This window comes from Schistosoma mansoni, chromosome 1, assembly GCF_000237925.1.
Source record: "Schistosoma mansoni strain Puerto Rico chromosome 1, complete genome".
NCBI classification, from domain to species: domain Eukaryota; kingdom Metazoa; phylum Platyhelminthes; class Trematoda; order Strigeidida; family Schistosomatidae; genus Schistosoma; species Schistosoma mansoni.
Window position 1 is genome coordinate 64,894,555 of NC_031495.1, and position 17,436 is coordinate 64,911,990.

Genomic DNA, 17,436 nt, shown 5'->3' on the forward strand with positions numbered 1-17,436 from the left:
GTTCAGAAGTGCTAAACATCATATTTCAGACTATCAAGATAGGACGAGTCATTGTAGACTATGATGTGAATTCCACGTAACACCTTGTGAATTAGGTAGTCACATCATGACAAATCTACATTTGTGGAATAGTTCTGTTCTTCTAGTAGCATATATAAGTGTGCTGATATTGACATAGGCCATAATTCAACAACACCACATGCATTTAGACTAGCCTACTCCTATCATTGACATTGATACGTCTGCATCAACAAAAATACGACGAATGGGTTTGCGTAAACTAGGGTTAATCAAGTGAAACGCACCGTTTGTCCAAAATGGCTATCGGCTTCCAGATTTCCGCCTGTAAACTAAAGACAAGATCTTGTAGATGGTCACCAGATACTCAAAAGGAGGCCAACTTATGCTATAGTGTCAACAAGATAGCGGACTCTCGTCATCATATTGATGACGCATGAACGACAGTTATATCCAGGCTTAAGTAAATGCAATGTTTCTGGCAATTTTTGGAAGGCTTACCACAAGTTTTGTGGTACCAACGCCAGCTGGGGCTTTCTGTTTCTTACGGTCTAGAAACAGATCTTTATTGTGGTAGGGTTCTTTGACTAGTTTTGGATCGTCTCTGATCATGGCGAGAGAAAAGAAAACGAGTGATAGTGTCACAGAGATCTGTAATTTTGCTTCGTATCAACTGAGGCTTTTCTTTGACAGAACAAACCTTCATGTTGGGAGTTGTTCAGATCTCTGAAATCCTATCGACAAGTGTATCTAGTTCATCTACAGCGTTATTTTGGAATGTGACAAGAACCTCTTACACTAATTATCCAGCTTAGATAAAGGGAGCCATCTGAAAACGTATGCGTCAGATTTCGTTGATCAATAACCGCTTTCATCAGTAGCGACACTCCTGTTCCTGAGAGGTGTTGCAATTCGATATTGTGGAAGAGTTTATCTAACCTTTATCAATCGGTTAGGCCCACACTTTTAAGAACGACCTTTTTCAGAATGTGAAGTTCGGAGACATCGCTAGCGAGCATACCTGGTGTAACATGCCTATGAACTTGTACAGTAATTCCTTCACTACGGTAGGGGATCGTACCCATGATAATCAGCTTCTGTATCACAGAACCAGGCTTTGATATTGGCGGACCAGAATGACGTAGGTTGAAAAGTGAGGACGAGGGAGTCTTAATCTTCAATGGTCGGGGCGTGTGCATAATAAGCATAGAGTATCTAAATATACGAAAAATTCGAAAATGTAAGGTCATGTCAAAGTATGTAAAATACATTATTATTTTAGTATCTCAGGATCTGACTCCAATTGGATTGTATGCTGATTGTCATCGAAATACACATGTCGGTTATCCTCGTATACTTCATAGACTTAAATCATGTTGGTGAATAACGGAATCAAATAAGTCGAATGCGAGAATGAATTTTTGAATACATATATTTTTTACATTCACTGATCTGGACCGGAAAGGAGAGGGATGAAGCGAATAGAAGTGAGCGAAGCGAAATGACGCGCGGTGGAAGTGTGTGAGCCAACCGACGCTACAATAAATATGTATCACTTTGACAAGGAACAGACACACAGTTCATCGTTTGATGTACCAGATCACGTAGGGCTCATCATTAAAAATGTCGAAGGTATCCAGGGCTTGACATATTTGTCATCTGTAGCATCTTTAAAGTCGAGGATCCTAAAGCCAGTCAAACCAGAATTCAGGAATGAAGGAGTCCGGAGATAAATCTTGATGGTCGATGAGCTGAGAAGTTTAGGGGCTTAGCTGACTAGTTGTTGTGGGCTTTGAGGAGTACAGAGTACTCAATCTTTCACGATTCCTTTCATCTCGGTAAATTATTGATACGTTCCACCATTAAGCTACATTAAGGAGGAGAATTACTCAAGACAAAGTAAGAAAGAGACCAGATAAAAATTGCTGCGAAATTTTTTAACAGTTCCGTTCAAGAAGTCGTGGAACTTCCTACCAGAGGCCATAACGGTGAGATCTTTTACTGTACCTTACCCCCACCAAAGTAGTCGAAAAGCCGAAATCTGATCACAGCGACAGATCAGTTATTTTCCACAGAATCAAGGAGAGTGAGAGCTCAGAACCGAAAGCTCGTTTTGAGCACGACATTGTGTTGATAAAACAGCTACTCAACCAAGTTATGCCCCAAAACATCTCCGGAGTCACCTTGCTAAAGGTGTATAGACTAGGTAGCCTAGCGAATTTGAAGCTTAATCAGTCTAGACTGCTCAAAGTCGTTTTCAAATCCCCAAACGAACGCGACTTAATCTTACAAAATGGACACAAATTAAAGGGCTCAGGAGTTTTTCTCCGTAAAGACTTACCGCTGGCGGACCGTGTAAAAAGACGGGAAGCCGAAAAAGAACTACGGCTCTGATTAGACGCTGGCGAAAAAGACCTGAAAATTGTAAATTTTCGGAATGTGAGGCTTCGACAAAGGATGATGCCGAGGCCATTCTGTGTGAAGCACGAGGCCACTTAAATAGGCTTCGGATCTGTTATACCAATGCTCGGAGCTTGCTCAACAAACTATCGGAAGTAGGTGTACAGATTGACTCTACAAAGCCAGACATAATCGCAGTCACAGAAACTTGTCTGACGCAGTCTATAGATAGTAGGGAACTCGATTTCGAGGGTTTTACATTAGTAAGGGCCGATAGAGTACAAAAGCGTAAAGGAGGGAGAATGGCTCTATTCATTAAGAATGCTATCCCATTCACCACTATCGACAGTGTATCCCATGAAAGTGAGACGTATGAATTAGTTGGCTGTGAGGTAAATGAGGTCCTGCTAAGCAGTCTCAACACATGGTCACGAAGTGATCGATGTCTAGTCCTAGAGGACTTTAATACACCCATGGTGGACTGGGGAAATCTGAGGACTGAATCGCCAGATAATTCCTTCCAACAGGAACTAGTTGATGCGGTTATCACATGTGCCCTAGTGCAATACGTGAAGGAAGCAACTAGGTACGACCCGGGCTCTGTATCATCCTTACTAGATCTTATATTGACTCACTATGAGGATGATGTGAAAGCTGGTGTGCTCTTAAGGGCCAAAAATTACCTGTAGACGTAGCTCACGTCGACTTCAGCAAGGCTTTCGACAAAGTTCCGCACAACCGGCTGTTATATAAGCTAAGGAATGTCGGGATTGGAGGCAATCTATTGATGTGGATAAAAGACTTCCTAGTTGGGCGTCAGCAAAGAGTACGGGTGAACTCCAAGTTGTCTAGCTGGGAAACTGTGCTTAGTGGAGTCCCCCAGGGTACAGTTTTGGGGCCAGTATTATTCCTCCTGTACGTAAATGACCTCCCTCGTCTGCTGTCGTCATCGGTCTCACTCTATGCTGACGATGTCAATATATGGAGAGCGATACAAAGTAAGGATGATAGCTTAGAACTCCAAAATGACCTGGAGAGATTATCTGAATGGTCCCAAACCTGGCAGTTGAGGATAAATACTTCCAAGTGTATTGTGATGCATATCGGTCATCAAGGTACAGATACATACACGATGAATAACACTCAACTACCTATTGTCCAGGCACACAATGACTTAGGAGTCATCGTTGGTCAAGACTTAAAAACTACTGCACACTGCCGTGCGATAGCCGCCAAAAGTTTTAGAACTTTATGGTCCATACGCAGGGCTTTTAATCATCTCGACGCTAAAACGTTTCTGACTTTGTATACAGTGTTCATGCGTCCTAAACTTGAGTACTGAATACAAGCAGCTAGCCCCTACCTAGAAAAAGACAGTGAACTCTTGTAAAGGGTTCAGAGAACAGCAACTAGGCTGATTCCCGGAATAGCGAAGCTCTCGTATGGTACTAGACTGACCAAACTAAACCTATTCCCGCTGTCATACAGAAGAATCAGAGGCGACTTGATTACAGTTTTCTAATTGCTTAATGACAAATTTGCACCTGATATGCCCTCATTTTTCTTGTCTTCCGAAACAGAAAATCTACGAGGACACTCCAAAAAAGTTCACAAGCCCAGAACGAATTACTTGTCAGCTGACTACCGACTTTCCCATCGAATAATCAACGAGTGGAATTCATTACCTCAGCACGTGGTTGAGGCTCCATCCGTCGACTCTTTCAAAAGAAAGCTGGATCAGCTGAGAGACCATCATTGCCAGGACTAACACAGGCCATCAAGCCTCCTGTCCTTTCCAAACTGAAACTGAAACTGAAATAAAAGTAAGTGTTTAGTTAATCAAGTGCTGATCGGGATTGATCTAGGTTTCACCCCTAGGTCACTTCCACTAGAAACTAAATCATTTTTCGGGAGGAATGCAGAACAGACCGTACCTTTGTATTACTAGAAACGCTATCATACTAAGCAGACATAGATTTGAAGAAACAAACAATTCGATAAGTCCGCTCAACTACTTTCAAAGTGCAATTACATGTAGGGACTCTTTAAGAATCACGTATAACAATTTATGACTTTTAAAAGCGAATTCTCGGTAAAAGCCTGTATTTATTCATAAAGGAAAGACTTAGTTATAGCCTTTCGATCTCTTGTTTAAATTTGTCGAGTTCAGATTTCATTGTTGGGGTCAGTCGTCTTGTTGCTGAGTTTCACGCTAGCGTTTGAGGATGGTAGGTTGTTTCATTTGCTTTCATTCGGTTTGTTCACGAGTGGGTTTGGCTAAGGGCTTTAAACTCTTTTCAATCGTTATTTTAGATGCCAGTTACCTTATTCAATGCGGTCCTCAGACCCACACTTATGAATGTCATGAAGACTTCAACTGTCAAACTCTCTCCTGCAGCTGTTTCCTGTATTTTCCCCACGAGCCAATTCCATACATCTTCTATCCGAAAAGATATTGATCAAGCAGCCAAATACATTGGTGCTGGTGCGGCTACTGTTGGATGTGCTGGATCAGGTGCTGGTATTGGATCTGTATTTGGAAGTTTGACTTTGGCATACGCCAGGAATCCTGGCCTAAAACAGCAACTGTTTACCTACGCTATCCTTGGTTTCGCTCTGAGTGAAGCAATGGGTCTGTTTTGTCTAGTGATGGCTTTCCTCATTTTATATGTTTTCTGAGGATACCTGTGTCCTCATGTACCTAGGCCTGTTTTCCATCCCAACCACATTGCTGGTCCGAATATGGATGTAAGTCCATTGTGCAGATAATAGACACTCTTAATACTAGCAAAATAAATTGTTATAGACTTGTTCTTTTTTGTTATGTACTCTATTGGACCGTACTAGTACCTCGTCATGTTGATTTATATAGAAGTGATAGGAAACTAGTAACTACTGTGTCTCCGTTAGTTTTCGTTTGTTGAAATATGCCCTATTTGGCTGGGGGTCTTTTATCGTGAGTGGTCAAAGCTTTCGTCTTACAATTAATTGTTCTACGTTGCGACTGACTGACTGACAATTAGTTGTATAACAAGTTACTTGTGTGGTTTCTCCATAGACTCAAAGTCAGTTTCCGCGTTCCCTTCCGGGTACTCAGGGTGAACGACCCTTTTTTCATTCAGGCAACGTCGCAAAAGGACAAAACCACTGCATGTAGTCCGGTTTCAACCACGTGATTTACCCTATTCGAAGGGACTAGAGTTTCAACACGCAGATTTGTCTCGAGGTGTTCGCGTCCTGGTGATTTGTTAAAATCGTTTTTGGTTAGCTGGGTCTTCGTGTCATCAGATGATTACATGTATCGGGTACCCAAGCGTGTCGTATTTTTGAGCAATCTATAAGACTTCGGCTATTGTTTGGTGCTCATAGCATCAGGGCTCATCAATCTCTTTGTGATGGCACTATTTTAAGGCAAATTTTAAGTATAGTCCCAGTTTGTTCGTCAGTAGTAACATTCCCAGGCAACTATATTCATTTCTAACCATGATATGTAACCACTTATATGTTGATTTTGTCTGGACTTGCCACGAATAAAGTGGTTTTAAATAAAGACAGAACAAATATTGATGCAGAATAATATGAATTCATTATATTTCGTGGTTTCTCATCAGCTGCTGAATTCATATTACTCTGCATCAATATTTGTTCTGTCTTTATTTAAATTCATAAAGGGAATTAACTGCATAAAGTGGTTTTATTGTTCAAACGGAGCGAGAACTGGCACTTACGTGCTATTATCTGGCGATGATCCAATTTTTCTCAACTAACCTTTGCGAATTGCAGATTATAAATTTCGATATGCTTTCAGTAGTTCAGTATTATTTCTAGTTGCTTTGTTGCTTCGATTTTAAAGTATCTCGGATTTGTTACTCTGTATAACTAGTGTAGTGATACTGTTATTCGCGTGGTATTTATCATAGGAGTAAGGGTTTGGTTTGATGCATATTCCCATTAAAAATTAATCTCACCTTGCATACTCGATGAAGCCTTATTTTCATCTGTACGTCACACTGAAGAATGGTGTATTTTATGAGCTCTGTTTTTTGAAGAAACATGTCCGCACTGACGTCTGTCCGTTCAAACAGCTAAGTAATGAATAACTAAAATGTATCCTCATGCATGAACTGACCACTAAGGGATTTTCGCTTTCATTAAATATCAAAAGACAACAATCAAGACTTGTACTTCAAATCAGCGGTTCCAGAGTAGATTAGGGTACGGTGGTTAGAGTAGATTAACTTCTAAAGTAGTACACTACACGCTCTATTGATTCATAGAATTAGGGTTTATGGTTTACACAATGTGACTTGAAGTCAATCTGGACAAATTAAAACTCAAATAATTATCTTGACAATAATAGGGAAGTGAATATCATGTGTATTTATCAGTTTTTTTTCAAAGTTAGTCGAAATAAACAACTGTTTTGAACCAAATTAAAAGCATCAACTATGTGGTTGGACGTCTGGCTTCTAACCATTAGAACACGGATTCGAACTCCGCCTCATCTAATTAGCTTAAGTGTCCGGTAGTGTTACTAGCTTTCAGTTATAAATTGTTTGGATACGTTAACTTATGTTTGGTAAGTGATCTACAGGTTGCATGAAGTTAGGAAATCTATATTGTTTTGAGAATGATGTGCTTCGAAAGTAAATTTGAAGAAGTGGCAGATATTCTGTTTTGATACATATCAGTTCTAGTAATGAATTCCAAAAAACTATATAGATCACTGCCATCCTTTAATTAGTATCTTATCGAGTATATCTGAAGAATCCGATATATTACAAGCTACTCAATCAACATCAAATAACTAATGGATCAGTTACTTTCTCTATCCGACTCCAGTAAATTGATGCAAAAAATATCAATGCGAAAGTAAAAAAAATGGTCAGACATACAAGACAGCAATTACGGGGTTTATATTCCCCACGTCCATTCGCTAATATGATTAAGCCTTGGAGTCATGCAGCACTGTGAATCGATTGAAGTTGAAATTTTGGACTTTCATATCGAACTCAGTAGCTCAAATGGCATCATACTCACCATGAAACCTGTCCTACATTCAGTCTTACATGGGATTGTGGGTGTTTACCTGTTAAGGAAATACATACTAGGACGGAACATTTATCGGTTGTCCTCCTGTTTTTCATTGTTTTTCAACTGATGGTATTGTGTCAGAAACTATGAACGGTGTACGTAATCAAATGCGAATCCCAGGGTTAAGTATTGTACTTGAGTTTAGGATATTTATAACAAAATGGGGTTGGTATAGTGTTCATGTGTCTGTGTTGACCGTAAGTAAATGGATATTGAAGAAATAATAAGCAGTCTTTGGAAGGAACCACGATAAAACCAATTTTCTATGAGATTGTACTGCTTTAGTCGGGGATTCACAGCCGTTAAATTCAGTTCACTGAACTCCTAGACCACCAAGTATTAGTAAATTAACAGCGAATGGAAAAGTTAACAATCATACCGGCATTACGACACCTTGTGCTCCCCCCAAACACTGTCCATGTACAAATAATCACGGTAGAAAATATTACTAGGTTCGTATAGTTTTTATAGTCGATTAATATTAAAAACTTATTATCTGGCCGAATTCTTATCCGTTGCATCATCGATGAAAAAGCCAAATATATACTAAGTAGATGTGTGAACTAAATATTCCTGGAAAATTAGATCTAATTATTACTTAATAACCGTAAAATAATCAACTTCAAATATCCATCATTTTAAAAAAGCTAGAGGCTTTCATCTTGCAAAAAGACAAACCTTGTGTATTCTAGAAGGTTGATGGGAGTTTATGTGTGTATTTACAACCAACAATACTAATTGATTGCGAGCGTTTCTTTCTTTTGGTTTATATCGGCTAGAAAAAAAATTATTGAATTTCATGTTAAAATTTGGTCTTTCTTCACTAGACAAGAGAATTTTTCCTGAATAGAAGTAGGATACGTTTATTGGCCTGTTTTTACGTTCTCTTCTGTGAAGGGAGAAATTCGACAAATGTCTAGTGTATATTTTATGGTCAGGGGAAGAACTTTCCTATTATTCATTGATCCTTCTTGTTTCCACCAATCAATAATTATAAGTTTACTAATCAACTACACAGAAAAAAAAATACAACTTCGAGGTTTCTTTTAAATGTTCCATTATGTATAATGTCTGTTTTCCAAAAATCAAGTGAAAATGTGTTTTAAAACTACATACACGAGAATCCATAGTATCCTTGGAAAAATTTCTCTATAAGAGTCTTCTGTTTATAACGTCAAGAAAGCAGGATTTGATGGGGTCCGAAATAACCAATTAACCATGAAAGGGATGAAGAGTTTGACTTTCGTGATATCATAATGCTATTGGGATGTGTTACTACTACTCGACACTCAAGAGTGTGAAAAAAGATTTTGTAAATCAGGAATAATGACATTAAATAGGAATAATATATTTGTAAAATCTCAGCGAATGAATTTGTAGTAAATCCAACGTTTCGCCTGGCAATCTGGTCCAAGCTTTTTCAAGGAATTCCTTACATCAACTCGGCGCTCAAATACTGTGAAACTATTCGCTCTAATTTAGACGAGAGTTCTTATATATCAGGAATAATGAGCATTGTAAAATGACGTGAACTCTGTTCATTTTACATGCTCTAGATCTACACACACACTGAATTGTGTCAATAAAGTGTTTTACAAACGACATGTGGTGTGTAAAATAAAGTCATTTGAAGTTCATTTGGTTCAATTTACTGTGTGTCATGAGACTTAAAACCTAAGGACAAGAATTCCACTTGTGTAGTTGAACTGATATCAGAAAAATGCATAACCTACGTGTGTTAAAAATGAACAGCAAAACAAGAGAGAGTTATCAGGACCTTGGTAAGTTAAGGGATTTGACATACCGCTTCTGAACATAAATTTCAGGCTTGAATTAACGGACTGCCAAATCTTTCACTATGCTAAAGTTTCTTTTTCAGGTTCTCTCAAAACCAACTATTCTGACTTTGAGTAATTTTGTAAGACTGTGGTGTAGATAGATAACCACAATGGACTACGTGTTCAACAACAGAACTAGTGATTTGGTTGCACTTCCATTCGGATAGCTATGCTGAGTATTATTCGCATATGCTCCTAGGAAGATTACGCTTGTAAGGCCAATCAGTATAAGATTTCCACTAGGCCAAATAAACTAGTAGATACATATTGATCTGACTCATCGGGAATTTATACTTAACACATTCGTAGATCAGGTGTCAGCTAGGGAAAACAATCCATACAGTTGTAGAACGACTGATCGAGATGGTTTAATTTGTTCATAGAGGCCCCCACCAGTGAAATTCTGTGGTTTTTGTTAACTTCTGTCCTATTTGTTCAGTAGTATCTTTCTGAATTTTTTCTGTCAACAGCTTTTTGTTATTAGATAGAACAAAGGGTACCTTGAAATGTAGTCATGATGATTCGTCAGAGAAACCCGATTCTGCGTTGGTGTCTGTTGCCCCTCGTGGAGCATAGGCCACCCACCAGGATTCTCCATCCTACTCTGTTCTGGGCTTTCCTTTCTAGTTCTTATCTCGACTCAGTGGTTATTACATTGTGTTTTGAAACGATAGTCCCTGGATTTGCATCTTAATGTGAGTATCGAAATCGGGATACAGACACATCTAACTGACGAGTCCTCATTAGAAGAGAAGAGCGTTCCAGATTCTAATGTTAATAATAATCTAACTTATTAGGAACTAATTACGTCGTTTAAATTAATAAATGAGAATTTTATTTGACTATTTTGTTTTAATTGTGAATGAATTCATGTAAGGTTTTGTATCATTTCTATTCTACTCAGCTACGTTCTTGGAAATATCTAACCGTTCATTCAAATGATTTGTAGTCAGCATTGGAATTGTGATTTACTGAGGTTGGAATCTTTAGATATTGTACAAATTATTACTTTGAAAAGATAACATATTACAAAATCAATGCAAATAGTTCCAAATAAACATGTTCTCATGTGATATAATAATAAGTGGATTTCTGCATTACCTATCTACTAAGCTCAGTAAATGATTAATTCAGGAGATTATTTCCCCATCTCAGGCCGAGCTGACACGAGTTAAACGGTCAATGGTATTTGATAAGTGAGACATCATTTTCAAACTTTAGTGCACATCAATGCTTCTTTACAACTATTACCCTTCAACTCGTAGGTTTTATTATAAGTATAACATCTCACAAGTCTCCGAGTCGGAAACCAATTTTAGTCAGTTAACGAGTGTAAATAACAAACTTGTAAATTTATTCAGATCACGAACCGATTAAAGGTAGACAATCATTAAAAACATTGAGGCACTGGACAGCCGTTTCTTCCTACTATGAGGCTCCTCAGCAGTGATCATTTACGACCGCACAGCTAGAAATTGAACCCAGGACCCCTGGTTCGTGATTTCAATTGAATTCAAAAATATCCATAACCCGATGCTGACAAACTTGTACTTACCAGAGATTAAATCTGTAGTAGATTTCTTGATGCTTAAGAGCAATACTGTAAGCTGTGGAGACGACTAAGTGGAGAAAGAGTTATTTTATCTAACCACCGATGATACTGAATGACAGCCAAGCTATGTTAAAAAACTGATGGAAATGGGAGACTTGAGTCACTAGATTCAGAATCAATGTTTAAATAAATTCTTATACTCCACGCATACTAAAAGTCAAATAAGTTTCTAGTGAAGTTTTCGATACAGAGTACTGAGGAAATCCAACAATTTATAAAACAACTACACAGTATTCTTTGAATAACACTGCCTATCTGGAGTGTTTTATTATTTATTTAAACACATAAATATTGGTACAAAAAGGGCACCAGATATATATGCCCCTCATAAATCTCATCCGATTTGTGTGAGGGCTGTGATACTGCCCAGCTTCCCAAACTGAAGCAGGTGGTTTTCTTACGGGGCCACACTCGGAGCCTTTGACCTGAAGGTCTAATCCACAAGACAGTGGAGCAACGTCAGGAGATGCATTCCCATGGTAGCCGGTGACCAACGATTGATTCATACACCATTTGTTCCTTCAGGGTCCTGTAGCCATGTTGTGCACCACTGGTTTGGAATCAGGGTTTTCCAACTCCCCTAGGTGAACATTCCGTGCCCACCAACCCGGTTAAAGCGCCAGACATTCGCTTTTCATCCTCTCAATTTCATAAACAACAGTCGTGCCACGAGAAGGCAGCGAGTAGGGCTTCGCTGGCAGAGGCTATATACGCGTGGCCATGTGGGAGCATTTCGAGAGGGAGAGCTAACTCTTCCCACTCTCTGCCGTACCAGGGTATTTGTGTCATTTCAATCAATAACATAAGCCAACATTTCGAATAATTTAGATAAATCTAAATAAATAAATTTTTTAATAGTTAAATTCATGAGTCAATTAAAGCTAGACCACCATAAAAAACCTGAAAGCAATGGATGGCTGTTTCGTCCTAGCATGAGACTCCTCAGCAATGCGCACCCACGATCCCGCTCGCGAGATTCGAACCCAGAATCTATCAGTCTCATGCGCGAGACCGGGTTTTCCATGGTAGTCTAGCTTTAATTAACTCATGAATTCAACTGTTAAATTACTAAAATCTCCACAGAACCCCCCTTCTGAAAATAATTTTTTTATAAAACATCTCTTCATGGTAAGCAAAGATGGATAGTGCCTAGCAGTGGAATCCAGGAAGCGCGCTTCCTCCTATTTTTTGGGACTCGTCAGCTGGATGTACCAGAGTTGATGTTCACTCTGGGACTCGAGCCCAGTACGTTTCGCTTCGAACACCATCGCGTTATCCACTCGGCCACTGAGCAAGTGGCTATCAGGACTCAGTGGCCGAGTGGGTAATGCGATGGCGTTAAAAGCGAAACGTACTGGGTCCGAGTCCCAGAGTGAACATCTCTTCAGTGTATTGTCAATTATCTTTGTATAAACATATTTCTATCCAAAATTGTCCTTAATGTCTATTTATATGATAGATAATAACCAATCAGAATAAAAATAACCTTTATAACAAACAATATTGATTGTTAAACTAGTTTAACATTGAATCTAAGTGTTCAATAGTTCAATGGAATTGTTTATCTCTCTCTCTCTCTCATTCATTTGACTAGAAAAAACTTATGTATACAGTTAAGCTGTAATGTAATGATGAGGCTTACGAATTTATATTTTTTTTAGAAAAAAATGTAGAAAATCTAATTAATTTTGTAAATACTTTTGTTAACAGACATTATTGATTTACAAATCGTAATTGATCAGCAACTGTTAGTAATAATATGGTGTTTCTAGGACGGATAACAATGAGATAATTTTTATGTATAGTTGAAATCATGGGTCAATTGAAGCTAGACCACCATCGAAAACCTGGAATCACTGAACGGCCGTTTCGTCCTATTGTGGGACTCCTTAGCAGTGCACATCCACGATCCCGCACCCGCGAGATTCGAACCCAGGACCTATCAGTCTCGCGCCAGAGCACTTAGCCGATAGACCACTGAGCCGGTTGGCATCCAACGGTGTTAATGTCTAACTTCAACCAATCTACGAAGTTGAGGAACCATTCACCAATGTCTTCAATGAGTTGATATCTCCCAACAGACCTGGTTGAACTCAACTGGTTACTAAGATAATTATTGAAGGAGCATAACTGTATCTTAGTTCTGTATACCAAAATATGTAGAACAGAAGTCATATTTTTTTTAGGATTTCATAAGTTTTATTAAGGATGACAAAAGTTCTACATATCTCACTGATAGCTATTATTGAAAGAGAAGAATCATGTGAGTGGACTGCCCCAAATCCCCTGGTACGGCGGAGAGTAGGAAGAGTTAGCTCTCCCTCTCGAAATACTCTCACATGGCCAGTTGAATACAACCACTGCCAGGAAAGTCCTACTCACTGCCTTCTCGTGGCTACAGTATTGTCTACGAAATTGAGAGGACGAAAAGCGAATGTCTGGCGCTTTAACCGGGTTGGTGGAGACTGAAAGTCCATCTAAGGGAGTTGGAAAACTCTGATTCCAAACCAGTGGTGCACAACATGGCTACAGGATTCTGAAGGAACAAATGGTGTACAAATCAATCGTTGGTCACCGGCTACCATGGGAATGCATCTCCTGACGTTGCTCCACTGTCTTGTGGATTAGACCTTTAGGTCAAAGGCTCCGGGTGTGGTTCCCTTAAAAAAACCACCTGCTTTGGTCTGGGTACCCGAGCAGTATCACATCCCTCACACAAGTCGGATGATTTATGTGACGCATATCTATTTGATGTCTTCTTGTACCAATGTTTATATGTTGAAATAAAATAATAAATAAAAACCACCTAACCATTTAAAAGTTTTGATAAAAATAAACCGAAGAAACTAATCCATTGAAATTCCAGATTAAAACATATCAGATCAATCACACATGGTTGTGTGTACTTGGATTGAACATGTAGTGACTTTGCTTCGCAAATCGATCACCTCGATAACCGTTATAATATAAATCTCAACGGTGTTTGAAATCAGAAGTCAATGAGAAGCGGTAACTACAGTTTATTAGCGAATAGCGCTGATCACAAAGCTATAAGCATGCCAAGAAAATTTGAACCGGAGGGGCGAATAAGTATATGAGAGCAATTCCATAGGCAAATTTATGGTCAAACTGCATAAGGCTGCAGTAAGGCAAAAGCTAATAATAGGATTGGAATACATATGTACATGGGGTGGAGGATGAATTATCGAGTGATATTTAAGAGATCAACATTTTAGCTCGAGTCTGTCATGTGCTCTAGTAATCATAACGGTACAAAGACATATGCGAATTGTTACTGTTCGAATAACATTTTCTGTTAAGTAAGTTCGACTCTAGAGGATCCCACTTAGCCATAATCGAAATTGGTTGTAGGACAGTTGCTATTATCACATCGATTTTTCTGCTTTTCTTTCCTATACCTTTTAGGTAAATAAATGTATTTGAACAACAAAAGGTTACATGTCAAACATAATTGTACTGAATATTCATTGTTAGATGAATCAAAGTAATTTAAAAAGAAACACGTCATTTAATAACTTTTGATGTAGGATATGAACTTACTTACTTACTTACGCCTGTTACCCCTCGTCGAGGAGCATAGGCCAACCACCAGCATTCTCCATCCAACTCTGTCCTGGGTAATCCTTTCCAGTTCGTTCTAGTTGTTATTCATGCTTTTCATATTTGCTTCTATTTTCCAGAGTAATGTGTTCTTTGGCCTTCCTCTATTCCGCTTCCCTTCACCATTCCAAGTTAGGGGTTGCCTTGTATTGCACACTGGTGATTTCCTTAATGTATGTCCTATCCACTTCCAACGTCTTTTCCTAATTTCCTCTTCAGCTAGAACCTGGTTTGTCCTCTCCCATAAAACGCTGTTGCTGATAGTATCCCGCCAGTGAATGTTGAGTATTTTGCGTAGACAACTGTTTATGAATACTTGTACCTTCTTGAGGATGGATGTAATAGTTCTCCACGTTTCAGCTCCGTACATTAGGACTGTGTTGACGTTCGTATTGAAGATTCTCACTTTGAAGTTAGTTGAGAGTTGTTTTGAGTTCTATATGTTCTTCAATTGTAGAAATGCTCTGCTTGCTTTGCCAATCCTCGCCTTTACATCTGCATCCAATCTTCCTTGTTTATCATTGATGCTTCCCAGGTACGTGAATGTTTCCACCTCTTCCAGAGTTTCGCCATCAAGTGTGTTGCCGTTCATTGTGAGAAATTTCTTCTTTCCATCATGAAAGTTCATATTATGACTTACTATTAAAATTATCAGTTTATACAAGATTTATCGGGTTTTATTGAACTGGTAAATTCATGAGTAAAACATTAATAAATAGGAAGAGATAAGCTAATGACAATGATTAATGTACTCAATTCTGTAAATGCTTATTGTTGTTTTCTGTGTAGCTAGCAGTGGAATAAAAGGTGCATATCTCGTCCTGTCTGGTACTTTACATATGAATATACCCGCATCCCAGTTTGGTGTTCATTTCTCGGGACTCGAAGCTACTACCTCTTGCTTCAAACACCTTATAAGTCATACAATGAATCGTGATAACTGACCCCTTTTTCAATAGGTACTGACTAATTAAAATCTTGAATACCTACAGGGGGAAGTTACAAAACAGTATTCATTCAATATTGGTACTAACATACTACTTAACTATTTGGAGATTTGGAACATTGATGTATGTGATACTGCTTTAACAGTACTTCCATAATTTCCTTTTAACGCGACTCCCTTGAACGTATCAGTAAAACGTTCTGCTCAGTCATTCAGTAACGAATATGATGAAAGAATTCAGTCCCGACTGATTCATTATTTTGATTGATGTTAGACCACCATTGAGCACTGGTTGGCCACTTCGTCCTGTTGTGGGACTCCTCAGCAGTGCGCACCCACGATTACGCTCTCAGAATCCGAACCCAGAGCCTTCGGCCTCGCGCGCGAACGCCTAATCTCTGGACCACTGAGTCGGCATCCAACAGTGATTATGTCTAACCTCAATCACCATGGTGGTCTAACATCAATCAGTTCATGATCTCAATCAAAAACATAATAATCTCCACAATCCCATTCTACTAATTTAGTATTATCTGTAATCTGCCCACGGTGGGCCGAAACAAGATAATATCTTTAGTTTTTATGCTGCAAGAAAACACACTATTTCTCTTTAAAAATCCGTTTATTGTTACTGGGTGAATTTTAAAGCAATTAGTCCCTTTGATAAATTTCGATAGTACAATAAGAAGACGAAGATTATCAGAATTATGTGATGCCTATTGTAAAAGAACGCACTGAAAAATGCACATGAATACATTGAATACTCTCCAAAAAAAAAGCTAGTAACAGCAGTTCTCACAGACTTATCAAGATGTTTGTCTACCGGGATAATTTCTTCATTGATATTTCTATCTTTCTAAAGCTTCTCAAACGAGGCATTAAACTATATTTCCATGAAACATCTATTTTGGATAAACATGATGGTGTTTTTATTATTCAGCTAAGAGATATCATGTAGCCCATTTTGACAGACATTATTGATACATGTATATATTTATTTATTTAAACACATAAATATTAGTACAAGGAAGCACCAGATAAATATGCGCCGCACAAATCTCATTTGATTTGTGTGAGGGCTGTGATACTGCCCAGGTGACCAAACTGAAGCAGGTGGTTATCTTAGGGGACCACACACGGAGCCTTTGACATAAAAATCTGATCCACAAGGCAGTGGAGTATCGTGGGGAGATGCATTCCCATGGTACCCGGTGACCAACGATTGATTCATACACCATTTGTTCCTTCAGGATACTGGAGTCCATGTGCACTATTGGTTTGGAATCAGGGTTTTCCAACTCCCTTAGATGGACTCTCCGTGTCCACCAACCCAGTTAAAGCGCCAGACATTCGCTTTTCGTCCTCTCAATTTCGTAAACAACACTCGTGGCACGAGAAGGCAGTGAGTAGGACTTCCCTGACAGAGGCTATATATGCGTGGCCATGTGGGAGCATTTCGAAGGGGAGCGCTAACTCTTCCCATTCTCGGCCGTACCAGGGCATTTGGGGGCAATAGTACATGAATGTTGATTACATCAAATTATATATCTTGTTAAAACTGAGATTGCCAGTTTTCATGTCGAAAGTTCGGTAACCTTTTAAGTAAAGTGTCAATTTGATAGAAAGTGACCAAATAAGAAATAGATCAATAAATAAGAAGTTCCCACATTTCAAATTTGGCTTCATACTGATAAACGGTTTAAATAATCTCTTTGGATAATCTATTCTGTTGTTTAACCAATTAATTTAAATCACTCAAAAACGTTTCCGTCGCTACAACTAGTTATTTAAAATTATACATCAAGATAAGTAAAGATGGATAGTGGTTAGCAGTGGAATCCAGGATACGCGCTTCGTCCTATTTGGGACTGGTCAGCTGGATGTACCTGCATCTCAGAGTTGATGTT

The 17,436-nt window shown here is 38.8% G+C and overlaps 1 protein-coding gene across 2 annotated transcripts; it reads left to right on the forward strand.

Moving 5' to 3' along the window:
- Positions 1-4,582: 4,582 nt before the first annotated feature.
- Smp_000880.1 (ATP synthase lipid-binding protein-like protein) lies at positions 4,583-5,232 on the forward strand (the record flags this gene model as incomplete). 2 transcript variants are annotated; one of them, XM_018795211.1, is made up of 2 exons in its annotated part: positions 4,583-4,646; positions 4,732-5,232. In XM_018795211.1, the coding sequence occupies 2 exons, from the start codon at positions 4,644-4,646 to the stop codon at positions 5,095-5,097; spliced, it is 369 nt and encodes a 122-aa protein (XP_018649546.1). The 2 variants fall into 2 exon arrangements, with proteins under 2 accessions (XP_018649546.1, XP_018649545.1); XM_018795210.1 differs by having other exon boundaries at positions 4,644-4,685; positions 4,732-5,097.
- Between the last annotated feature and the right edge of the window lie 12,204 nt (positions 5,233-17,436).